The sequence below is a fragment of the Callospermophilus lateralis genome, unplaced genomic scaffold (genome assembly GCF_048772815.1).
Source record: "Callospermophilus lateralis isolate mCalLat2 unplaced genomic scaffold, mCalLat2.hap1 Scaffold_91, whole genome shotgun sequence".
Taxonomy (NCBI): domain Eukaryota; kingdom Metazoa; phylum Chordata; class Mammalia; order Rodentia; family Sciuridae; genus Callospermophilus; species Callospermophilus lateralis.
In genome coordinates, this window is record NW_027517238.1 from 2926666 (window position 1) to 2954273 (window position 27608).

Here is a 27608-nt window from a genome sequence, read left to right on the forward strand (position 1 = left end):
TTATACCTTCTCTTCATACTTTGAAAATTTCTGTATCAGTTCTCCATCTTCTTTCATGAAATTGATTATCTTTTGGGCAATTTGCTGTTCAGTGACTAAAAGGGGGAAATACACAAGATTATTACAATCACTAAATGAAATCCAATTACTCAATCTACTAAAAGCAAAGACATGTTATATGGTACTATGAGGAAATACTTCTTAGCATAACTATTATGCTTTTAAAAAGCAATCTATGCTTATTAGCAATTAGAGTATAAAATTATTAAAATTTAAGAAAAATATAAGAACAATGATATTTTACTGGGCGCGGTGGTGCATACCTGTAATCCCAGTGGCTCAGGAGGCTGAGCTAGAAGGATCCCAAGTTCAAAGCCAGCCTCAGCAAGAGCAAGACACTAAGCAACTAAGTGAGACTTGGTCTCTAAATATAGGGGGTTTGGGATGTGGCTCAGTAGAGTGCCCCAGAGTTCAATCCCAGGTACCCTTCCCATCCAAAATGATATTTCAATTTAAGCTTATTTCACAGATGGGAAATACAGTAAAGTGTTGTAGCTTGATATTCCTCCCTTCTCAAAACACTTTCTTTTCAGAAAATGGAATCATTTAATTCTTTGCAAAGAAAAACAGAAATGAAAGCATACTGATTCACATTACCATTCTTTAAATTATCTATTCAATTACTTAATGCATGATTAAATCATTAGCATAGAAATACTCTTCAAATATAATACATCTGCATTACATCAATATTCAAAGTTAATCTGCCCCAAATTAAAACTTATCATCTCCCTATCCACAATTTGTTCCTCCTCTTTATCTCCTATCTCAGAGTTGGAACCATCATCATCTACTCAGTTATCCATGCTAGCAACCTAGGAATAGTAAAATTTTCAGGAGGTAAAAAAAGTAATAGACATTAAAAGTCACTGTATCTACTTCTAACATACATAAAACACACATCAAACACCAATACAATACAAGTTTAAGAAACCTAAAAATTTACCTTGATATACTCTATCTTTTACCTAGAAGAGAGAAAAAAGATTAAATTTGATGTCAAACATCTGCTCAATAGAAACAGCATTCCTAAAACAACAGTCAGAATCATAACCAAGTGAGAATTTAATAACATTCTGGTTCAGAATAATAAATTTATAGGATTAAAAATAAGTAAAGGTTAACAAGCATTTTAAATTTAATTGGTAGTTATATTTCATAAATAGGCTCTGACATAAAAACACTAAGATATGTACCTTATTTCACAGTAAAGATGTGTGTGTGTATGTGTGTGTGTGTGTGTGTGTGTGTGTGTACTCAAAATCATTTACTTGAGAATTCTAAATAACCAGGACAAAGTCTAGAAACAATGACTATTCAAAAGGAATTTGAGGAAACAATATTAAAGGCATAATCTTTGTACTAAGATATGCCACTTTCACTCACCAGAAAACATCTTAGAACTCCAATTTAAATTTGGCTATTGGCTGAATATAGAAACTAATAGGCTACATCATCTTGTTTCTACAAACCACTAAATATATAGCAAGAAATCTGAAAGGGAAGACTGCTAGAAGAAAATGCACAAGCAACAAGAGAAATGACAATTAACATATTCTGGAAAGGACAAAAACAATCATTTCCTAAAGACAGCAATAAACTGCCTGATAATAAAACCTAAGCAGAAATTTTTTTAAAAACATCACTAAATTTCTTTGTAACTTAGCATATACTTGTCCTTTCAAATGTTATAAATGGTGATGGAATACTCAGATGTGTCCATGGATCATCCATGGGATCTTCGTAATAGGAAATTGCATTCAGAAAACTCCAACACAGAAAGAAATGGCATTTCTTTAATGTCATAGCCTTGCTAACCTTTTACTCAAAATGACAACAGAGGAAAATGGGAAGTAGCATAAAAGTGGTCATCTAAGGAAGAGACTAAAGCTCCAAAGTCAAATGCTGAAACTGAGGAGCAACAGCTAGGAACCAGATCCCACATAACCTAGTGAAAAGAGAAACAGGTATTGTTTCTTTCTTGAAATGAAAGAAACAAGAGAGAAATATAAAGGGTTTTCATGTTTTTCCCTTCTCTTTATCCTTCTATTTCCTTTTTCCTTTTAGCTGAGAAAAAGTTCAATGAGATTGAACTGTGAAAATTCCTCAGAGGAATCCAGGCAAACGATTCTTCTATTTAAGAAGGGAATGCTTTTTAAGAGATCTTACACTCAATTGTACAAGGAGAGGAAACTTATCTTAACAATGATATGTCTGATATAATTAAGAAATCAGAAAAAGAACACTCAGATTTGAAAAGATTTGTATCCAATGCTTTTGGCCTCTTTAACTGTTAGGCTTTTCATATGCAAAGTCCATTTACCTAAAATAATTTTCTTCCAATTATGTTAAATAACTATGAAACAGAATGACCTACAGTACAAACATATGTATGTATAAGCTTATATATATACGCTTATACATATATGTACACACATACACAGAGATAGACTAATTCTGCTCAGAAAAAAAAGACTTAATGAACAAAACATTTAATGGATTTTTGGACAACACATAATCTATACTTCCAAATAAAAAGGTATTTTCTGAACATATGATCAAATCATAAAATCTGGGAAAAATATATATAAAAGACTGGGAAAATTATCTTATCTCCTTTTTCTCATATTACTGTATTTCTTTGTAGCATTTTCCCCTGTTTATATGTGTTTATATTAACATACAGTTCATCAACATTTAAATCTTAGTTTCTGCTTTTTTTTCCACTTCACATTTAATTGTGAGCATTTTCTGTACCTCAAAGCTTTGAAATAGATAAATCTGCCTACTATTCCATTAAGCGAACATACAATATCCCCTAAATGAATTATGTTGTGCTAAGTCTTCAATCTAATACACTGTTCCACTGAAAAACATTACCAAAATCTTCAAAGCATAGTTATTTCTTTAATATAGATTACTAGACATATATGCTACATAAAAGGATATTTATCTAACCTATCCCATCTTTTATCCCACTTTTAAGACTTATGATACGTATGAAACTACTGGTCAGGATGGCTGTAAGAATTACCAGTTCTACCAACTGCACCCACACTAAATTATTTTATAAGGTTAGTTTGACTTAAACCACTAATTTGTGTTTTAGCAACTGAAAAGGAAAAAAAGTGGGGGGGCAGTGACTATATAAGATAATCCTTGTGCTTATGTGCTAAGGTATAAGTAAGTTAATTTACTCACAACAAGAACAGTTCTCCAAAAGAAAATGACAAAGGATACCAATCCAAAGAAAACAGTGAAAACTACAGGCTCCCATGGTAGTCCATAAAAATCAGGCCCAGGTTGATACTCATCAGGCAATGTAGTAAACAGCTGAAACAGACAAATTAGAAGAAATGGGAAACCTTAAATTTATAACAAAACAGTCACAAAGAATCATGGCAATTCTAAACCAACCTCCTCGTCAGAAATCCACCTCCTCAATATTTTCCAATAGTTTCTTCAAGAGAAAGGATACTGACAGTCTCATATTTTTTGTTCACTTGCAGTGTTTTCAAGTATAATGAATCTAAATACTTTTTTAAAAAATTTATTTATGTATCTTTAGTTTCAGGTGGACACATTATTTTGTTTTTATATGGTGCTAAGGATCGAACCCCTAACCCTAACCATCTAACCCTAACCCTAACCCTAACCCTAACCCTGTGCCTCATGCATGCTAGGCAAGTGCTCTACCACTGAACCACAACCCCAGCCTGAATCTAAATACTTTAAATTGAGCATACTTTAAATTTTCCAGTTTGTAACAGGCCCTATATCATCACATTGTCTAACACCTGGCTAGAATCCCTCTGGATCATTCTTTTCTTTTAGATAACCTGGTTTTTATAATTTAAAAAATTTATTTAAGACAAAAACTTAAATATATGAAAGAACTAATTAATTTTATGGCAACAAATAAAAACAATGAAACAATAAAAAGATTTCAAGCCCCTTTGGGTATCATTTGATAAGCTAGAAGAATACCTTACTATTCTGAAAAGTGTTTAAATAAAGAAAAGGAATCAAATATTTATCTCCTGCCTTAACTATACAAACCAAATAACTGTGTAAAGAATAATCAATCATAGCCAGGCGCCGTGGCACACACTTGTAATCCCAGTAGCTAGGGAGGCTGAGGAGGGACGATAGCAAGTTCAAAGTCAGCCTCAGCAAAAGGGAATTGCTAAGCAACTCAGTGAAACATTGTATATAAATAAAATACAAAATAGGGCTGGGGATATGGCTCACTAGCCAAATGCCCCTGAGTTTAATTCCCAATACCCCCCCCCAAAAAAAAAGAATAATCAAATTTTTATTTGTGTAGGCATCCCATCCTTTAAATGAAGAAAGAAAAATCCAGCAACTCAGACCATTGCTATTTTGCAACCTATAATATATTAGCAAATCTCACCAACGTCACTGTTGACTAGTAGTCAACATCAAAGGAGAGGATATGCATATGTCAATGCAATATTTCCTATTAAGTTTTCATAAGAAAAAGAATTGAACCTAAACCTGACTATGAATTTCCAAGAAATATAAAGCAACAGAGAGAAGCTGAGGTTGTTAGCTCTGCACTTGCCTAGAATGCATGGAGCCCGAGGTTCAATCCCAGCACCACCAAAAAAAAAAAAAAAAAAGGCAATAGAGAAAACAGGTTAAATTGTTGTACCAGGGGGATGTCATTTATTCACCAAAACTACAATATATCCTAGAAGTCCCACAAACATATTTTTTTCAATTATTGAAAAAAGTTACAACAAAAGGAGAAATCAATTAACTTATATGAGACTTGTTCTCCCACTGAAAGCAACCAGAAAGTTGGAATATATATATATATATATATATATTTGGTACCAGGGATTGAACTCAGGAGCACTTGATCACTGAGCCACATCCCCAGTCTCAGCCCCATTTTGTATTTTATTTAGAGACAGGGTCTCACTGAGTTACTTAGAACCTCACTTTTGCTAAGACTGGCTTTGAACTCATGATTATCTCTCAGCTTCCTGAGCCACTAGGATATTAAGGCATGTGCCACCATGCACAGTCAAAATATATTTTTAAAGAGCTATTTTTCATATAGAAAGCCACAAGGGACATGCAACTGTCACCCCTAAGAGAAGGAGAACAAATAGGTGAGCATTCTACCTTGAGGCACCCTCTAGACCTCAGTTTGGGAAGGGGAACCCAAATGGGGCCTAACAGTCTCACTGAGGAGAAAGAGACCAGAGTTCCAGGAGATTAAGCAGCCAAAAACATGTAGAGAAAACTACCAGAAAGATGGGAGCCACAAAGAAAGAGAGTTCCAGAAATCTGCATGGAGGTGGTCTTGAGTTTGGGGCTACATTCTAAGCAGTACCTGCGAGGGCCAAGAACAACTATAAGCTAACCAATCCCACAGTTGGCACTGAGCTGGGAGAAGTCTGGATTCCAGCTAGCCAGAGAGAGTTGACATACAAAAACAGTATGGTCAACAAGCTCATGAAGAAGTATTTGATCCAGGCATGATGGCACATGTCTGTAATCCCAGCAGCTCAGAAGGTTGAGGTAGGAGGATCCCAAGTTTGAGGTTGGCAACTTATCAAGAGCCTAAGCAAGTTAGTGAGACCCTATCTCAAAAAAAAAGTTCACTCAATATCATTAATTATCAGGAAATAAACTCACAAAGACATACCCACTAGAATGGCCCAAGTGCTAGTGAAGATGAAGTCAAGTGGAAGTCTCCTAAATTGCTGGTGGAAGTATAAAATGATTGTGGTCATTTATTAGCATGGCTTGACAGTATCACATAAGATAAAAACATACATTAGACGTAGGAGGCAATTGCACTCCTAGATATGAGTCCACTTATAGGGGCATACATATGAAATAGTACTGTAGGAAAAATGAATCTATAGTTTAAAAAAAAGTTATCAGTGGTTGCCTGGAACAGGTGGTGAAGGAACTCACTGGGAAGGATCCCAAGGAAACCCCTTTTCTAGTGAAAAAACTGTTCTATATCTTGATTATGGTAGTTTTTACATAGGTTCTACATTTGTTAAAACTCAGAGTGTGATTGCTTTGGCAGCACATATACTAAAATTGGGACAATACAGAAAAAATTAGCATGGTCCCTGAGCAAGGATGACACCCACATTTGTGAAGCATTCCATAGTTTTGTGGAAACAACTCTTCAACAGATGAATGGATAAAGAAACTGTGGTACATATACAAAATGAAATGTTACTTATAGCATTAAAAGAGAAAAAAATTATGGCATCTGCGGGTGAATGGGAATATCAGGCTAAGGGAAGTAAGCCAATCCCCAAAACCAAAAACTGTATGTTCTCTCTGAAAGTGGATGCTGACCCATAATGGGGGTGAGGTGGGTGGCAAGGGGCATGGAAAGAATGGAGGAACTTTGATTGGGCAAAGGGGAGGTAGGACAGGCGAGAGGGCATAGGGATAGGAAAGATGGTGGAATGAGATGAACTTCATTACCCGAGGTACATGTAGGACTACTACACATGTTGTGTACAACTAGGAAAAGTTTTGTTCCATTTATGTACAATGAATCGAAATGCATTCTGCTATCATGTATAACCAATTAGAATAAATTAAAAAAAAACTCACTGATATTGGCTATCAAGGAATTACTGTTAAGTTGGGTGATGGCCCGTGGGTTCATTATACTATTCTCTATGCTTTTCTTTAAAGCTTTTCTAATTACATTTATTTTTTAATTAGTACATAGAAATAAACATTATAATTATTGAAGTAGGTAACATGACATTTTGATGCATGTATACACTATGTAAAGTTTAAATCAGGTTAAATATATCTACCTCCTCAAACATCATTTATGGTAAAACTTTCACAATCTTTTCTTCTAGTATTCTGAAATGTACAGTATGTTATGGTTACCTATAGTCCCCTACTATTCTCTCTGCTCTTATTTGAAAGTTTCCATGATAAAAATACTAAAAATAATTTTTAAATTAAGATATAACTTCAAATATTTAAAGGATTTCTATGTAGAAAAGAATTCAATTTTATAGAGGAAATCATGTGGAGGAAAATTTGGAGTCAATACAAGGATGAACTAGACAACAGAAGAACATATAGCCTTGTAAGAGAGTGACTCCTGCTAGGAAATACTGGTGTACAGGTCTCATAACTACTCGTCAGGGCCACAGTAAAGAAAATTACACCATTGAGTGAGAAACTAGACTAACAGCCTTCCAAGGTTTCTTCTAACACTAAGATTCTACTAAGATTCCATTGATCAATGAATCTGATTGGTGCACATCTCCCAAACACATCAGAGCCTATTACTCTCCAGTCCTATCAGATATCATACTACTTGTTTAAGATTTTACATTGACTTGTTCATAATTTTTGCATATATTTGTTAAGTCCTTTTCTTAAGACTTTCAAAAATCACAATCATGCCTTACACCTGTTAGACTCTTTTAGTCCTCGCACAATGTCCTGTACATACTGGGACATCAAAATGCCTTTTTGAAGGCTCCTTTCAAATCAGTCTCATAACATTGTGCCTCTTCTTTGCCACTCACGTCAATGTCTTACCTATCACTGCAAAATCACTGAGCATACCTGCACCACATTTGTGTACCCCGACCTAGACCTAGAGGAGGGCTCTGTGCATACCTAAAAATATGAATAAAGAAATCCTTCCCATATCGTGAGGCTGTAAACTTTCCAAGTGATGTTGATTCATTCTGATAATCAAATTATGACTGTGGAAGACTGGGCTTTAATCACTGGAAATATCATTATTCTAACTGCCTGGCTTGTACATACTCCTTACCCAGGTGGCTGCCACCACCATGAACAAACATGGAGCCAACTGAAAAATGATTCATTTCTCCCCATCACATCTTTTCCACCCTGGTGGTCTCTCCTCCCCAGGTATTCATTGTCTTTATACCACCTCTGACTGCCTACATGAGAATTAGGGGGTGTGTGGGGGTAAAACCCTACAAAATGCCAGACACCTCACCAGACACTTTACCTTGTCAAATCATTTAATTCTTAGATTGGAGTAAGCATTATCTACATTTTTCAGATGGGGAATCTGATATTCAAAAGTTTAGTTATTTGCCCAAACTTCTAAATGATAACCTTGGGATTTGAAACCAGATCTACCTGGCTACAAAAATCTATACATTTTACAAGGAAAACAACAACATCACTTTTCTTACACAAGTCTTGAAATAACACAACCTACAGGGAACAACTTCAGTTGAGAAGGATTACTGTCACAATGGCCCTAGGACCATCTTCACCTCCAAGCTCTAAAAGCTTTCTCATTCCTATAATTAAACTCTAAAAGTCCAACATCAACAAATACCATGAGGGGGAGGTAAGTCCTAAAATGCTTAGATAAGCTTCTAGGCAGATTAAATGTCTTGTTTGGATCATGATTTTCTTTAGAAAGGTCAGCCTTAAGTGACTCTTTCTAAGAAACAGATCTAACCTAATTCCTTTCATTCTTAAAACTTTCTAAGGATCCCCACTATTAATGGTCTAATGCTACTTTGGCTCATGACTTCCTTTAAGATTTGCTGGCCTCTCCAACAGACCATTCCCCTCCAACTACACACTTTATACAACACCAACTATTCACCTTCTCCTGGCCTCCCCAAATATCCTTTTCTTCATGTTTCCATTTCTCTGAACACATTTCTTCTGACTGCCAGCTTCCCCCACCATCCTCCACCCCAGCCTGACTAATCAACAACAAACCACATGTCACACTCCTGTTTGCCCTTTGCCTGTGCTTCAAACACATCTCAACTACTTTCTGACCTTATTGATCACCCTTCCAACCATAATAAATGCATTTATGGACAATAATGTTCTACCATCAAATAAATACCTCTCTTTCTGCCATTATCTTACTGTGTTTCAAGAACGAAAGGTTCTGAGAGGAAGAACCAAGTTTTTACAGGTGTACAAATGTCCAGCCTTGGTAGACAGCAAATCTTCCTCATATGCTAAACTAAGTAGCCATTAAGTCACACCCCTATGGCTTTTGTTTTAGGAGCTATCTACTCAAAGGGTCAGGAATCTTTTTCATAAAGACATTTTAAGTTCTTCACTTCATGACTAGAAGCCACTTAAAAACTAATAAATAATCAACATTCTAATTGAAGAAACTATGTCAAACTTACCATCTTAGTGAAATAAAGCAAGTATGAATATAACAAGGAAAGCATGTTGTCCAAAAGGGTGGCATCTGGTGGCTCTTCCACCTTTATCTCCTTTAGTTTTTCTTCTGTATCAGCATCATCAACAGGAGTACCTTCTGTTATAAGTAGCTCTAAAATTGAAAGGGGAAATGGCTATTTTATTTTATGCTATAGAATAAGAATTGTCTCTCTTCAGTTTCAATATTCATCGAGTGTTTCACTAAATATATGAGTCACAGTGCCTGGAATATGTGGCTCTCCTAAAGACAATTAACACAGAGAAAAAAATTTCAAAATCCTAATTAGAGCTGTCAGACCCTTCAATTATAAAATGAACAATCTCCAGTCTACTCTCCACTACTTCCATGGCCATACAACTGCTACCAGAACAATATTTACTAAAGGAAAATTTTTAAAACCAGAGATATATAGACAGGGTCACATTCAACAAACATGGATTTAGTGCTGGTGAAACTTTGTGTTAAAAATTTTAGGAAAGCTGAAAGAGAGGGAGTCTTGGTTTGCAGATTTACAGGTGGAATGAGCCAAGGCTTAACACAGCATCTGGCACCTGGCAGAGATACTCAACAACTATTTATTGAGTGGACAGATGACAGCTATTTAAAAAGAACACAGTAATACCAAGAGAGACTAAAGAGAATTGGGTACAGACCTGCATTGAGGCTCTGTGAATGAGGTAGAATTCCAGTTAGACCTGAGAGTTTGTAGGGGTGGAATTTCAGTATGAGTTACATGAGCCTGGAATATGTTTGATTAAACAGCTAGGAGTCCAACATGCAGTTATTAAGAAGTTGGACCAGTTGGGCTGGGGATGTGGCTCAAGCGGTAATGCACTCGTCTGGCCGTGCGGCCAGGGTTCGATCCTCAGCACCACATACAAAAAAAAAAAAAAAAGATGTTGTGTCCGCCGATTCCATTCACCACTATTTTTTTAAGCTTTTGCGTACTTTTTAAAATTTTTTTTTTAGTTTTTGATGGACCTTTATTTTATTTATTTGTATGCAGTGCTGAGAATCAAACCCAGTGCCTCACATGTTAGACAAGCACTCTACTACTGAGCTACAACCCCAGGCCCTCCATTCACTATTGGTCTATGAATTTGACTGCTGGTGAAGTCTGCCCATTGGCTCAGCATCTCAGCACCTGAGACACATTAAATGACATTTGGGAAGATTTTACCTATAAAGGTGATTGACATCATTTTGTGGTGGAACCTAAAAGGCCAGGGAAATAATTCATGCTTAATTTTGTAAGCCAAGTTTTCCCTAATCTTGAAAGTTTTGGAGCATGAAAATAACAAATCTTAATGATGCGTTATTCATTTTCAGAACCTTATGGAGTTAAACACAGTTCATAAGTCAGTAGTGTTCATATATGGATGCAATGTCTTCTGGAAAATGGGAGAACTGATATGTTATTCCTTCCCAAATTAACTGAATCCCGCACTGCTATGAGTTCTCCTACACTCTGTGTGCAGATGTGGGGGGTCAGGATCAGTGCTGCTAAGCCCTGCACTGGTGCAGGATAATGCTATAGCTATGCTTACAGACCAGAACCTTTAAAAACACAAAATACAGTAATTATGGCTTCATAGCACCATACTGGATGGATAAAATAAAACAATTAGTCATCATCTAATTTACTGATAAAATGAGAGTGAGCAACACAAAAGTAGAATGCTGTTGATGCCATTATTGGGGATTTTTTTAAAAAATTGTTTCTCATCTCCCACTGGATACTGTGCACTATGATGAAGTATTCATAAGTGTCAGTCTAAAATGGATTGCAGTTCTGTACTGTTTTCTGTAAGTATATAGTATAAAGATCTGGACCATTGACTGCATTTGAAAAAGTTTAATTACCATATCCAGGAAGCAAGTCAAAACAGGACTTGAGGTATATTACATTCCATTTAGAAGAAAAGGGAAAAAACACAGAATTTATGAGACTATGAACAGTGATTCTCAAGCTAACTTGTACCAGGCCAGACTTTCCTGGAAGGCCTGCTAAACACAGAATGTGGGTCCCACCCCCAGAGTTTCTGGTGCTGTTGCTCTGGTTGAAAATTAGTTTTAGAGCATAAGGCCTTTGAAGAAAAATATTTTAGTTGTAAATGGTTTACACAAGCTAGTCATAGCTAAACATTTGCTTTTAGGTGAGTTACAGTCTCTGGCCTATTTTTGATTTCTAGTCATCTTTATTCTTTATTTTCTCTCACTTAAGAGATTTTTTTTTTGAACTCACATGTACCTATATCACTCTCTGCTCTATTTTGTACCTTTGGCAACAAATATCCTTGAAAGCCTTCATTATGATAATGCCTCTACTTTGTAGAGAAAAATTGACAAGCTTTACCTGGGTCTACTTTCTCAGTATTTGGGATCTGAGACACTTCTAAGACACCCATGTCCTCAGTCACAGGTTGACTCAAGAGGCTGGGCTCTTCAGGATGGTTCATATTTAAATGATGACTCAGGAGGCGAGGCTCTTCATGAAGATTTCTATTAAGATTATTTGTGTTCTCTTTAGGAAAATCATCTTCATGGGGTGGCTGCATCTCTACAGGGGAGAAGAATGCATTGAGCCAGCTGTATGACACTATCTACCCCCACTTAAGCCCAATGATCAGCACTCCCCCTCAGCACACAGCTCCAGAAACCTCAACACTGCCCTCCATGTCCTGGCATGCGCCCATGAGAACAACTGGGCAAGGATATGGGAGGGTTAATTGTTTTCATCCCATTTAAAGGATGACTAAACTATACAGTCAAATTTATAAAGAAGCCTTTAATCCAAAGTATTTTATAAACAAATACATTTATGATAGAGGCTTCAATAACTTACCTTCCCTTGGCAAACCAACATACACCCACATGAATAAATGTGCAGAAGAGAATTCTGGTCCAGAACAAAAATGTGAAATGTCTATTCTGCTCAGAAATAACAGGAACTCTTTCATCTACAAGTGTGCTGGTCTCACCGAGCCAGTATAGAGAAGGGAATTCCGTAAGTCTAGCTTGCTAATGTGCCTTTCAAATATGTTCAAAGTAACCTAGGAGCCAAATGGTGAACCTATCTCCTTCCTGAGCTCAGGACATAGACCAATAGGATCCAGAGCAAAGATTATCTCTTTACAGCTTCATATTCTACCCTGAACATTCACTTGTACTTTGCATTCTTATCCAAAATATATCTGCTTTGATTAAATGTACAACTGTTTTCTTCCCCCAAATTATCAGGTAAAAATAGCATTCTTGGGAAGTAAATTTTTCCAATGGCTTTATGTCCTTCTGAAATTCTTATCATATACTCTCAGTTGAAATATTTCATTTTGAAAAACAATAGATAGAGATGATCAAATATGAAACCAGGAAACAGAAAGCTTTCATCAGGATATTGGCTCATTGTCAGTTTGACGAATATTTAATTGAAAGGCTTCTATGTGTCAAGCACTACATTATAAGGCTTGTCATCCTGGTTCCATCCTTGATTAATATGCATGCAAGGACCTTAGAACCCAGTGGAGTAAAACCAGAATAAGTGACCTCTCCCCCAAGAGACTGGAAATAGCATGGTATCCACAAAAAATAAATGCTGGGGAGGGGAATTCAGGCAAGCTATCCATTAAAAGTTATTCTAGGGCTAGGGTTGAGTGACAGAGCACTTGCCTAGTGCAGGTGAGGCACTGGGTTCGATCCTCAGCACCACATAAAAAGAGATTAAATTCTAAAAAAAAAAAAGTTATGCTAGTCACTCCACACCCACATGATCTAGTACAGATATTTTATGATTAAGAAATTATGTTTAATAAAGCCCTTTTATAATTTTAACATAAAATCTGTACTGTTAACAGGTCTACTTTTGTGCATTAGTTTCTCATTTATATCTTTCTCTTTAGCTTTTTATAAAATTTCTCTTTGAACATGCTAACCAATCCCAACTGTCCTAAAGGAAAAAAAGAATAAGCAATGTCCTTTCATGCTCTAGCCCCAAAGAATGAATAAAGGAACATATGGGGCTCCTGAGTCAGCCTTCTTTCTCCTTTAGGCACATGGAAACTGAACAGAACTTTACAATAAATCACAAAAACACCTGGATGGAACAACTCCTTTTCTCCAGCTCAAGCCGCAGGCAGTTATTTACCTTCAGCTTTAGCCCAGATTTCCTCTAGAGGAGGCGCTGTTATCAATGAAGCAGTCTCCTCCACTGTGGAGTGCTTGTACCTCACAAAATAGATCAAGTATTGGATATCATCCAGCACGGCAGCCTCTTCAAATATGTTACTTTCCTTTATTCCTATGTCTCTAATATCATTCACACGATTATCAAGCATTTGCTCTGCTACGCTCAAAATGTGTGACTCAGAGGCACGGAAGACCTTATCTAGAACTTTTTCCACATTATAGGGCAGGCTCTCCTGCTGTGCCGACTTCAGCTTTAATGACATTTCCTGCAACATGGCTTCCAGTTCTTGGCCATCAAAGTACTTCAGGAAGCGTTGCAAGGACTTTTGTTCTGTAAAGAAGCTGCGGATTATGGGCAAGTCTTCCTCCTGATCGCTAAGCTCTGGCTTTAGGGCTATATGTGGACTCTGTGGAAGTATATCATCTTCAAGGTCTGCAGAAGCAGGACCCTGGCTTTCTGTGTCTGTGATATGCCCTATGTCCTCAAGGTCCTCTTTTGAGATTTCTTTTCCAGTAGCCTTTTCTGTAGACCCTGAAGTGTTCAGATGTTCCTTAGGGTTGTCTTTTTCAAGATCGTCAGAATCTTTATCCTGAAATACCTCACTTATCCCTGAAGTCTGAGTGTTTTCCTCATCACTTCCATCAAAGAGTCCCTGGGCTTCCTCATCTGCCAGAGGACTTTCCTCCTTTCCCATTTCCATATCACCTCGTTCCTTGTCCATCATGTCTACCCTTTTGGCTGTGGTTTCACTTTTCTTAAAAATCTCCCAAACTATACTCGTTTCTTGTTTGTTTTCTTTGGTTTCTAGATCAGGATTGATAGTCTCTAAAATTGCTTTCTCAAGAACGTGCTGGTTAACATTCTGAATCCCAGAATGTTTTTCTTTTGACTGTTTTGCACTTACAGCATTTTCATCCTCCAGTAGCTCTTCAGGGGGATAATGATCCTCCTCTACTGCTGCTGGCCTTTCGGTATGGAGACCCGGTACTTCTACCTCGTCAGTTTGCTCTGTTTTTTTAATTTCCTGTGTCCCCTGTGTTGCCTTATGCTGAGTCAATTCTTCAGCCGAGGACTGCTCTTTACCCTCGTCCTTGGAAAGCCCTATCTTCTCATTTACATGACTAACTGTAACAATCTCATCTCTTTCTTGTTGAAAAGAAAGATTTTTTCTGGGACTGGGCACCTCTTCTTCCAGTTCTCTTAACAAACCAATTCCATCTGGAGAGAAGAATCCAGATTGATTTTCAGTTTTCAGAACTAGTCCCTCTTTAATTTCCTGAGGTTGATGCTCCACTGAGTCTATGTGCAGGGTTGGTGTACTTACTGAACCTGGCTCCTCCATTCCATCTTTGGATGCATCATTTTGATTATCTCCCAGGAATGTTGCAATACCCAAGGATTCTGGTGGTTTACTCTGTTCTTGGGTCATCAGACTCCCTACAGCTTTATGTAGAGATTTATTCTCTAAGCTATCTTCCAAAATCTTCTCTCCAGGTGAAGAGAGTTCTTCATTCACTTCTTTTGAGATATGGATAACTGCTTCTTTTAGGTCATTCTCGTTGTTTTCAAAGGCTGATTTTAATGTGTCCTTGCCCTTTTCAACAGCTGGCAATGAGCTGAGCTTATTGCTTTGGGGAGAAGTATATGCAATCATCCCTTCTATCTTCTCATCCTCTAATTCTGAAACATCTTGCATCAGGTGCTTCTTAGGCTCCTGAACATCTGTCTCTTTTCCTTTAATATGAAGTTCGATGTCCACTTTTGGCTCTTCATCATTATCTGTCTTAGAGGTTTCCACAAAAAGACCATATTTTGCACTTTCAGGATAAATATAATCTGTTGCTGCTTGTGGTTTCTTCTGTTTTCTGTCTGGAACTAAAGCTTCCTCATCTTCTTTTTCTTCTTCTGAATAAGAATTCCGCAAATCCATCATATCTGTTTTCTCATCACCACCTGTGCCAATATATAAAGTATCCTCCAAGGTTGTCAGTATATTTTTATCATCCTTGATGCCTGGGGGCAGAGTTACCTCAACCTTATCTTCTTCATTTGAATTTTGCTCTTCACCTATTGAATATTTCTCCACTCGAAACTCCACTGAGAATTTCATGCCTTCTTCACTTATAAAGGTTAGTAATGGGAGCTCCCCAAAGCTTTCCTCATTCTCCTCTTCTTCCTTATCAAATGCATAATAATCAGCATCCAATTCCTCATCATCAAAATCTTCGTCTAATGAAGTCACCAGTCTGGTCGTCTCATAATCAGACACAAGTGCATCAGCAGTATAGCCAAATTTGGTTTTCAAGTCTAATGTCATTTCTTTTTTCAAAAGTGTATAAGCATTAGTCTTCTGTTCGTTTGAGACCTGAGAACTGTTGCTGGTTTTGTTGTTTTCACTTTCTTGCACTTTCAATTCATCTTGTAGTATTTCTTCAAAGGGTTCAAATGAAGTTTGTTCACCTTGAGCATTATCTGTTTGACTATCTGCATGAGGATGGTTCTTCTGAGCCAGAAATTGTTCCTCAAGATCCATAGTGTTTTCTGAGAATGCACTTTCAATTTGCTCTGAGTTTGCTACTACTGGTTTAGGTTCAGGTTCAACATCCTGGGAGACTTCAGGAAATTGTTCCACTTTTTCTATAGCTTTCTCAGAATCTTCATCTGCAGAATCATACAATTCCAAAAATCCTAGAAGTTCTTCTACACTATAATTATCAAAATCATGTCTTCCACCATCAAAACAGACAAAATCTGTCTCCTTTAAGGAAAAGGAAAACATTAGTGTGTCAATAACAAAGTGTCACAAAAGCAAACTCATCCATGCTCCCAAATTCAGGATTGGTTCTAAAGAATCTTTGGGGTCAACCAGATTACCCTCCTCCAACCCCCATTGGCTAACTCCTTCTATGGCTGAGTAAATCTGTCTTTTTCTAGACTACAGTGTTAGAAAGTCTATTCTTTCTTTCTTTCTTTTTTTAACATGGGTCATATTCTTTAAAAAGCATAATGAGTAAAAATGGTGACAATTTGGTCTCCAACAGCCTGACTCTTGGGTCTCTCTCAATTTGCTCTGAGCATAAGTAGGGAAAGGCAAGGTATCACTTGTAGGATCCTCAAGCTCTAAAATCTACACCTATGTTTCAGGAATTTAATTCTTAATCATTTGCTCAGGAGAAGCTGGAAGATCCTGCAGCATTGAGAAAGATGAATCAGTTTTAAAGTATCTTACTGAGATACAAGTACATTTGATGGAATAAAGAATGATATTAAGGAGGCTCCTCACATTATTATTACCACAAGAACAAACTGAAAACAAGATTCAACAAGTTATACACCTTCCTCTTCATCAGGGTTTCACAGTCACTAAGACCTCTCTCAGGACTATCTATATATTTATTTAGTCTTCCTTCTTGCCACTAGTAAGCAAATTGACATATAAATGGAGCCATAGTATGAATGGAATTTTTTTTAAAAATTTCCATCTCCTAATTAAATCTTCATAATATTCTGTGGGGGTTCTGGGGGTCGGGGAGGCAGTTCAATGTAGTAGGGATGAGTGATTTCCTCTCCCCATCACATGCATTTCTAAGCCATGAGGGATGCATGTAATGGGAAACATAATGAAAAGGCAGAGTTCAAAACAAATGAGTTCTCTGTAATCAGTGAACTGCTGTCACAGTTTAAATCCCAAGAACTAACTCTCTTTACCAACAATGAAGTCCGACAAGCAACAGAAGTGATTTTATGGCCCCTGAGATTATGAAGAAATTTTAGGAACAGCAACAACAAACAGGATGATTTTATCCATTCACCCCATCTAATCTAAGAACTATCGTAGCCTAGCAGCTTGCATATTCTACAGCCACTACAAAGAGCTGCCCAAAGATGTTTCAATGTTGGTGGGCATCAATTACTACACAATTTAAAACTCTAGAAAATAATCAGCTGAAGTGAGAATTCTAGAACACGAAATCCTTTCAGTCACAAAATCAATTTAAGTCAGAGCACAATACAGGAATGCTGTATAAAGGAAGCAGTTGGGGCCTTAAAAGATCTGAGACTGAACATCACCTGAAACGCTCAGGTCCCCTTTTCCAAATCTATAACATGACTACGATCCCATATATGACTAAGAATAAGAAAACCTTTGTAAGTACGTATTTCTAGCCTAGTATAAAAGTTAGAGTTTATTAATTTAACCTAAATATACTTAAAATGTCTAATAACTATCCAATGAGTAGTTTTCAAGTTGGAATACCTCCTTTTGCCTGTAAAATGAAATTATTTACCTCTTAAATTTAATAGCCAAGTACAAATATATTACATTATTTATTTTTCACATATAAAACAGAAGAGAAAAGCCCTATAGTTGAGTAAACAGCCTTCTATAAGAATATCTGTTTCAATATATTAGAAAACTCTCAGATTATAATATAATCACCCTTGAATGCCTTTCAAACTTTTTTTTATAGGTAGTCTGATTTCAAATGAAAATCTGATACACAAATGTTATAAACACATTATAAAACTTTCAGAAGCCATTAACTGAATATAATGGGTGGATTTATAAGCCAGTTTACAATTGAGAACAAAAAAGAAATCCATAACTTACAACTGTTGAAATTTGTAGCTCTTCTTTAGTATATTCACGAACTACCTTGATGAAATCTTTCGGAAAATATCGAAAAATATGGCCGACCTATAGTGCAAAGGAGACAAATATAAAATAAATTCTGTACAAGGAATATAAATAAGAGATTCTCAGAAGTGGCAGGAAATATACACATAATAGATAGGTATATGGTATAACCAAGAAAGAAAGTTGCTATAACAATTACACTGAGATTATTATTCCAAATAAAAATTAAGTACAGAACTGTTAAAACAACATTTCCAACCACTGAAGTTTTCTTTTTTACATTTAGCTTAATTCTCAAGACAGATCATATAAAGTTAAGACTTCTGAAGTAAATAAAAGATCTGCATAGGAGATTATTGTATATTATATGGTTAAAACTATATAAATCAAAGCTGGTTATAAATGCAATTCCAAATAACCTCTAGCAAGAATTTACCTGTACATTTTGTAGCATTGCTCATAAACCAATATTTATGTCTTTCTTAACCAATACACAACAGTCATGAAAATTAATAAGTAAAAACAATACAAAATCTCTAAAATGTATTACCACTATAGCAAATGTATTGATAGTATATGCTTTCCTAGCTTTTTCCAAATCTACTTTTATAAGTACTTGGGGAGAAAATAATATTCAATATAATGCATACTAAACCACATATCAAGCTTCAGTTTCACCCAAAATAAATCCTCTGCAGAAAAGAACCCCATTTATTTTCAGCACCAACAGCTAAATTATATGAAGTTACATAAAGTGTACAAAAGGTATATAAAGTTCCCCTTGAGAAAGACACTCTTATTACTAACTACTGACTAAAAGGAACAGAAGATTCTTGCCAATAATTAAAGGAAACTGATAGGCAAATCAAACGCCCAAAAAAGAAAATTAAAAAAGGCATCTTATCACTAACTCTAAAATATCCCCATTCATGAATGTTCTTGTTATATCTAGAAACCATCTGAGAGCCAGTATTAGTGGTAGAATACTGCCATGAAGATTAGATAAGACAAGACGGAGCAATTAAAAGCTTCATCACTGGCAGATAAAGTCTGAGACTCTAGAAAATCAACAACATTGCAGAATGAAAACTAAAAACTCAAAAGGAGAATCATTTTGAAAACTAAAGAGTTTTTAATTTCCTAAGTATAACATTCATGACATGAGAGGCGTGTCTGAGGGGAAATACACTTTTCCCTTCTGATGAAAATTCTATTAAGGTTAAATTTGGAAAAGGAAAAAAAAAACAGAGATGTATGGAGAAAGGAAACACATTTATCTCTTCTTAATCTGTGTCAATTGAGACCATAGATTATATAAAGCTCCATAATTACACACTGGGTGGTATCCCATTTCTTGTGATATGAAAAAAAAAATGATGCAGAATCATGGAGGCTCATGACTGGAAATAATTTTTATACCTAATTTTGCTTCCATACATCATCCCTGCCGAGGTGCTGCTGATTTGATTTGTGGGTGGGGAGCAAAGAACTGCCACAAGAGAACAAATTCTGCATAAGCTACTATCAGAACAAATGTACTTAAGTGCCACTGCCCTGAAAGGAAATGTTCAAAAGGAAGATGGATTAGACAGGGGTCCTTTCCTAACGGAGTTTTTCACTTTATAGGGAGCTAAGATAAAACACAACCTGACTGAAGGCAAAGAAGACAAATGAATGCCACAGGAGCAATGCAAAGAAAGTGCCACCCAAACACTCATCATTCGGCAAAGATCCTTTCTGGTCAGGTGCTGAAAGCAGGGCTCCTCAGGAAGACAGGATGAGTGCTGCCACCCAGAATGGCAAGAGTCCTAGGGATGAACATAGTTAACAGGCTACAATGTGAAAGGAGAAAATGTAAATCAAGCCCATTTATCCAAAAGTTCAAAGAAGGGGAGAAAGACGACTACTATATGAAAAATGCCACTTAGGTACATGGAAAAACAGTTCCAAGTTTAAAGATTACGAATCCTATTTGGTATACTTGAAAGAAACAATAGATGGTTCTTTATATGGAGTACTGCAACTGGGACTCTGTCTAAATATAAAGTTTGTACCTAAAGGCACCAAGTTTCAAGATCATTCCCTAAGAATCAGAAATGGCAACAAAATGAAACTAGTTTTCCCATAGGGATTACTCTTATTTTCTGCTGTGTGGTATTTTATTTAGGGTGAGAACTTTCAGGGATGTAACCGGGAATGTCTCTAAACTGGAACATTCCTACAGTCATCAAAGACCCTTGCTACTATTTTAAGTAAACAATCCACATATCACATTTAAATGAAAAGGACAATACTCATAAGTCTTTCAATGAGGTCACTCCTAGTGAATCTCCCCATTTAAAATATCAAAGCATGATATAAACAATGTCATGTCTTTCATCAGAAGATCCATACAACTGGCTAGAAGTAGAACCCCTGGGGGAACCTTCAGGCATAGATTATAGGAAAAGCAGGAAATGGATGACCCAGAAGTTGCAAAAAAGAAAAAAAAAGCACATAATGAACATAATATTCTGCTTTTTTAGAGTAAAAACAGCACAAATGATTAGGTAAAATACACAAAAAATCAACTTTAAATATGCATGCCTGAGTTACTATCTCAGACTTAATTTACAGGATTAACTCTAATGTCCTTGAATCCTTCCTTTTTGAAGCAACAAAGCTAAGAATTGTCAGGTTTTCACCATGACAACCTTTATGATGTGTAGAGCCTTCTGAAACTTGATGTGAGGGGTAGCAACCACAACCAGTTCAGTTCTGTTTCAGAAAGTCTACTGACTTTCTATGCTGTGCCAGGCCTAAGGCATGTTAGGAGCACAGGGCCTGGCAGAGAGGTTAGGTTAACTCTACAAAGACGCCAAGAAATCAGTCATTTAAATCTACACTGCTGAAAAACCCATCAAAAGTAAGAATATAACACCTGTCAAACTTTTACTTACACTTCTGGCCCAAAGTTCTGGTGATACCTCTGCCAGTTTATAGTAGACATATACAGGGTCACCTTTTTTAAAATTCACAAAACGACAATCTGGGCCTCTGAAATCTTCAAGAGCTTCACCTCGGTACATTAACACTGTATATGAACATTGAAAAAAGGAAAACAAACATTAGAATTTGATTTTTCACAATCCACATTGACCCATCAGGAAATATGAATCCCACTATGAACAAAAATCAAGTTTTTCCAGTACTGGAATCACTTTTAATTCACCTGCTCAAAGTATCTAAAATTCTTCGAGATTTTTATTGCTATAAAATACAATATTCCCTGCAATTAGACAAGGGAAAAGGAAGCTTCTCTATTTTTCTCTGTGCTGAGAAATAAAAAGCAATGTGGCTACCACCAATCATGGCTGGTTTCAGTGAAACTCTTGGTTCTTGCAGGCCTCAATTTTTTTCTGATTCATAATCATAAAAAGCTTCATTTTGCAAATATGTAAATCCAAGTGTAGACACGGACAGGCTTAAGTATGGCTTCATGCAGAGGTAATAGGGAGGGAAGAGGGAAGAATATCCAGGAACCCCCAAGGGGTTAATTAACTTGAACTAACCGCTAAAAGACATTACCTTTAAGTGGCTGCAAGTGCTACCATGCAGCCATAAACACTGTCAATTTCATTTGCAGCAGAGTTGCTGTCTCTGTGTTCAGGATCTGGGTAAATTACCAGGAAATGTATTTTCTCTGAGCAAATATTGTTGACTATATCCAACATTAAGATTGTTTCAAAACATCCTCATTCGTATTTTTTTTTAATAAACAAAATCAAAAGTGGGTATCCTATCTGACAAGGAACAAGTTTAACCATGAGAAAAGGTCAGGCAATACCTTCATGCTTAAAATGCAGGACTAGAATCACAATTGATCTAGAAACTGGTAGAAGCAACATTTTTCTTTTGGTTGACCAAATACACAGTTTCTGATTTAAGATGAAATGGACAATAGATGTATGTACAAAGCACAAAGAAGAAATGGAAATAACACTTTTTCTAAAGGCCAATTAGCAGTAAAATACACAAGAATGTGTGTTTTATAAAAATATATGTCTGAGGAACAAACACAGATTTGGAGAGGGTAACTTGTTATTTTGAAGCTAAAATAGGACTATTTTCAAAACTGTCAGCATCCTAATTCATATATAATTAAGAGGCCAACTTGAAGGTGAGAGACACTTTAAGGTGGGGAATTCTCATCACAAGTGGAAATGGCAATGTTTCTCTTGTTCCCCCTTAGGTCATAGAGGATTTACAAATCAGTAATATATTAGGTGACAACATAATGCATACTATGGAGCACCTATTTAGTTATTTTTTTTTTGGAGCACTTATTTGGAAGGCACACAAGGACACCTGACATACACACCTCACTACTTCCTACAACACAACAGACCCACCTGTTGTGTTTGGTCACATCTGTTTGGACACAGGCCATTTCTCAAGTTATGTTACCCCACTGAACCTTACCAACACCATGTCTTAGTACCGAGGAAGCATCAGTGATGAGATTGTCCAGGTAGCCCACGTAGGATAGCGCTTGATAGCCAAGAATAGCAAACATTCTACCATGCTGGAAGCCTGATTTTGTTCACCCAAAACTGAAAGGAAATATCATGGCAGCTGCTTTGCTTTTCTGAGTGTTTATTTACTCCAGCCTTAGGGTTACCTCTAGGAACTGCTTAACATATATTGGAGACATCTTTTTTCTTTATTGGAGTGGAACAAACAATTCAAATTATAAAATTTGTTTTTGGTCACACCAATTTAGGCATAAAGAGCTCAATGGTAAACTTCTTGACCTTTTTAGCATGAATATTTTAAAATATGTACTGCTTACAATTTATGGACAACACGGTCATCAAGTTACAAGGTTACTAGAAACCAAGCGGGAGGCCATAAGAAGTATTCTGGACCAGTAAATATATAGAGGAAAGAGGTTCCAACAACACTAGCGACTGAGTCTAAAACTGAATTGGCTTATAAAAATCTTGGAGTATTTATTATTGTTATTGCAACAAACCTCTTCATCTGAATCTGAATGGCTACATCCTCCCCACTGCCCACCTCCAATCCAGGACTGGGAAGAAATTCTGTCCACTTCCTGCGCACAGAAAAGGCTGCAGTTCCCAGGTGGCCAGTGCAGATCCTTGGCCTCTTTCAAAAGCAAAAGATTACTGGCCCACCTGCTACCCTACCTCAAATATGAAGGGAGGCTTCTATGCACAGAAATGACAGGATTGAAGCAGAGTCGGGGCCGAGACCTCGGAACACAATGCGTGCCTGGACTCAGTGCTCTTCCCAAGCCTAAACTCTAGTCCCTGTTAAAAGGCAAAACCAGCCCAATCCCCAGTGCAGCAAAAGGACAAAGGGGCCAGTGAGCCTTTCCCAAGGAGCCCCACCATCAACCTGCCACTGGGATTAGGGCCACCGAGCCCTGGAGAGCATCTGCCCTGATACTGCACCGGCCCAGGTCCCTGTGGCGGGGGCAGAAAAGCGCTCTGCTACAGCGTGGGGAGCCCCAGGCGCGTGGCGCGCAACCCCATCACCCACTGAGATCCTAGGCGAATCCTGGAAGGCAATAAACTGAGAGCTGTCCCTGGGGAATCCTGTTTCCCAACCCCGCCTCAGTCAGTAGAGAAAAATAAAACGCTGGCAACAAGTGGGAGTCGAAGCCCCCGCAACCCGAGCGGGCTGGCCGGGGTGCCGGCAGAGTCGGAGGGGACACACTCAGGGTCCCGAGGCTCTTGTCACTCCTGCGCCCCACCCATCGTCCTGCGACCCCCTAGCCCAGCCTGCGGGGCTGGGGACTGGGGGGGATCGGAGCCCCATGCAGCCCCGAAGAGCCACCGCGGAAACCCCAGGCCGCCCGCCCGCCTGCGCACTCACTGCTGCATTCGTCGTCTGCACAGAATTTGTGCTTCCAGAAGCACTGGCCGGTGCTCGGGTCCAGTTGGCCCAGCACTCGCCAGGTCGGACAGAGCACGAACAGCCAGAAGAGCAGCCCCGGTGCTGCAGCCATGTTGTGGTCACATCGGGGAGCCGGTGACGCTGTGGAGTAGGCTGCTGCGGGCGTCGGGGCTCAGGGGGCGGTTGGGTAGCGAGGCGCGGAGGGGCGGTGCCCGGGAAGGCCTCAGCCTTTCCCGGTTGACACGTCAGCAGGGATATATGGGGGTCGATGCACTGGCTCTACAGGGGAACGCACGGAGCCAGAGCTCCCCGTCCTTCTCTAGTGGAGACCTTCTCCTCAACTGAAGACCTTCTCCTCTAGTCGCTGCCGTGGCAACTAGGACTCTTTCTCGTCCAATCACCTGCCTTTGCTTCTGTGCCCTCAGAAGCCACCCTCTGCGTGATTCCATTTGTCACCCACCCATCCCCCGCCACTCCGCCAACTGGTCCTTTCTGGCTTTCCTCAACGTCTCATTTCTGGTCCATCCTGAACTAGCCTACTCCACTTCACCATCACTCCCATCCCCCATTCCAGGTCTGGTACCTCCTTTTCTGAACTACCAAATCCCACCCATGACTTGTGAGAGCCAGTCTATGGTTCCAAGCTCCCTCCCCTTCAAACTCCTAGAGGTTCCTTGAAGCCCCACCCCAAGATCCCTCTGATTAGGAAAGGGGAAAGTGGGAAAGTGAATGGAACTGTGAGTGAGGGTGTAAACTGGAGACTATGGCCTGCTTTTTTTAAGGCGGGGACAAGTGAGGGCAGAGAGATGGACAGTAGTCTTCGGGCTAAGATCTTGAGATTCTTATCTTTATCCATAAGGGAAGAAATCATTTAATTCAACAGCATATTTTTAACTTTCATTTTGTGCTACCATTCTTGCCAGATGCTGGACAAAGCCCTAGCATGGTGTGGGAGTGGATGAAAATCAAAAGACAAGATATCTGGTCCTGGTCCGAAAAAGTCCACAACTTAGTGGGAACCAACTGTCAAAACGGAGTGTCAGAGAAGAAAGCTATTAGCTAACATTTCTTGAACACTTTCTTTATCTCCAGTTGTTATTCTGAAGGTTTTATACATATCAATTCATTTAATCTTCATAACAATAGTACCTTACAGTAGTAGTAGGTCCTATTCCAATACTTATTTTAGAGTAAATTGAGGCAGTCACACATCCAGTGAGTAATGGAGCTAAGTTTCAAACCCAAGGAGTAGACTCCATTTCATCACAACCCATCAACTAACAAGCAAATGTTGTACTTTCTGACAAAAGGAGCAAAATCTGATTTAAATCATAATATAGCTGAATTACTGATATGTACAGTTAAGAGGGGGAAAGGCACAAGCTAGCCAGCCCAAGGAAGAGTGTCTGCAATGCTCCCATCCTTGGTGGAGCCATTCTCATTTGTCTGTGACCAAGGGCTTGTTACTATAGTCTCTGCTAAAGTTATTCATCAACCTGCAAAAATGAACCCATCAGTTGTTTCCCCAAATTAACTGAATCTTTAAAACTTAGAGAAAAGAATGTAGTCCACCATGTTCATAATGTTAAATAAAGAAAACAATGGAAAAAAGGTGTGCACAAACATTTGTCTACAGGGGCCATGAGAAGTCCCCGTTGGTCCAGTGTACTTCTGTGCTTTCTGGAGAACCAGTGGATCATAGAGAGGAACTGAGTCATTCTTCATTTCTTTTCTACCATGTATTTATTATGTTATAAAATGTATCTAGTAGGCATCTCTAACAACATGTTGAAAACTGAACTCATTTTTCTCTCAAAATCTGCTCCTTTCAGTCTTCCGTATCTCAGAAATAAGAATGACAATTTAATTCCCATTATCCAGGTGCTCAAAGCCCAAAACTTACAAACCATCTTTGATCTCTTTTCTCTCACATTCCAACTCCAGTCCATTAGACAATATTATGTCTTTATTTTTATAATTTTATTGAGATATAGTTGACCTACAGTAAATTGCAAATGTTTAAGGTGTACAATTTGATAAGTTTTGACATGAATATACCCATGAGACTATCACCAAAATCAAAAGAGTCTTTCATCCTTCTTTGTAATCCCTCCCCTCTCCTTTTATGGCTGTCTCCAAACATCTCCTGTCATTATAGATTGTTTTGCATTTTCTAGAATTTGATATAAATTATACAGCATTTTATTTATTTATTTTTCTGACTTCCTTCTTTCCAAATAAGCATTTGAAACAGGCCCAGAATCTGACCACTCCTCTGCATCTGCTAAGCCAATATACAGGCTAAACCCACATCATAAGTTACCTGAATGATTTCCATAGCCTTCTTCTGTCCTTGCTTCTGCCCTCATTTTCCCCCAATATCTATTGTCCTGATGGCAACTAGAGTGATATTTTTAAATATAAATTTGATTGTCTCTCTCTCTCTCTTCAAAATCTTCCTGTAGCTTCCCATTTCCAAATAAAAGGCAATGAATTTAGCCAGGCCTGGTTGTACTCATCTGTAATCCCAGAAGCTCAGGAGGCTGTCAGGAGGATCCTGAGTTCAATGCCAGCCTCAGAAATGTAGTGATTCCCTAAGCAACTCAGTGAGACCCTATCTCTAAATAAAATATTTTAAAAAAGACTGTGGGTGTTGCTCAGTGTTTAAGTGCCTCTGGGGGTTCAATCTCTGGTATCAGGAAAAAAAAAAGGAAAAAAAATCCATGACCTTATTATGGACTGCCCTGCCTTATTATGGACTGCTCTTAATCAATGTGACTCCCCTCATCCTTTTCTCCCCATTTCCTAACATTCTTCTCTTGCTGTTAGTTCCATTTAAATACACCAAGCCCACCCCTGCTTCAGAGCATTTACACTTGCAACTTTGCCTCAACCTTAACTCCCCAAATCATCTGACTAGCTAACTACCCCCTCACTTTATCATGTCTTTGTAACAGTGGCATTTCATGTGATAAAGGCCTTCCCTGGCCACCCTACACAAAATAGAGCCTCTTGCCATGACTACCAAGCCCATCACCCTGCCTTTCTTTCTCTTCAGACTTGCCTTACCACTTTAGACTTCTCTTACTACTTGCCTTACATTTGTTTATCTACTTGACTGCTCCAACCCAACCTCAAACACAATTTCCAACACGAGCAGGAAATTAGTTGTTTTGTTCACTACTGTTACATCAGTGACTAGGGAAATGCCTAGAATGTATGAGAGAGTTAACAAATGATTTGTTGGATAAACTCATGGTTCCAATGATATTATAAATATACTACACTATTAACCTAAACACATATATTAACTATTAAGCCCCCATATATAAATAGTACTGAGAGGACATAAGCTATGGGAACAAGGCATTTAAGGTCCACCTCTCAGCAGCATGCATCCTCAACTCCAGGAATGTACCCCTGAATGTTTGTGTTGAATAAAAACATAGTTGTTGTGGAGGGTAGTTGTTTGGTTACATGATACTGGAATATTTAAGCAGTTCTTTAAAAACTAGTTTTAAATTTTTCTTATTTTTCTTATTATAGAATATGGTATGTTGTAGAATTTTTCTTATTATAAAATAGAGATTAATGATAATTCA

The 27608-nt window shown here is 37.9% G+C and overlaps 1 protein-coding gene and 1 non-coding gene across 2 annotated transcripts in view; one reads left to right on the top strand and one right to left on the bottom strand.

The window, feature by feature from the left end:
* The window catches only part of LOC143641218 (transport and Golgi organization protein 1 homolog), a 39439-nt gene extending 15321 nt beyond the window's left edge, over positions 1-24118 (bottom strand). The window contains exons 1-9 of the mRNA XM_077108549.1: positions 23986-24118; positions 21045-21178; positions 18079-18165; positions 13425-16224; positions 11637-11840; positions 9243-9391; positions 3262-3393; positions 1007-1028; positions 7-95 (exon numbers count right to left, since the gene is read on the bottom strand). Coding sequence (XP_076964664.1) covers positions 7-95; positions 1007-1028; positions 3262-3393; positions 9243-9391; positions 11637-11840; positions 13425-16224; positions 18079-18165; positions 21045-21178; positions 23986-24118 — 3750 coding nt within the window. The remainder of the gene's footprint in view (positions 1-6; positions 96-1006; positions 1029-3261; positions 3394-9242; positions 9392-11636; positions 11841-13424; positions 16225-18078; positions 18166-21044; positions 21179-23985) is intronic.
* LOC143641237 (U6 spliceosomal RNA) lies at positions 6118-6224 on the top strand. Its single transcript, XR_013155264.1, has one exon. It is a non-coding gene; the product is annotated as a U6 spliceosomal RNA (small nuclear RNA).
* Positions 24119-27608: the final 3490 nt, after the last annotated feature.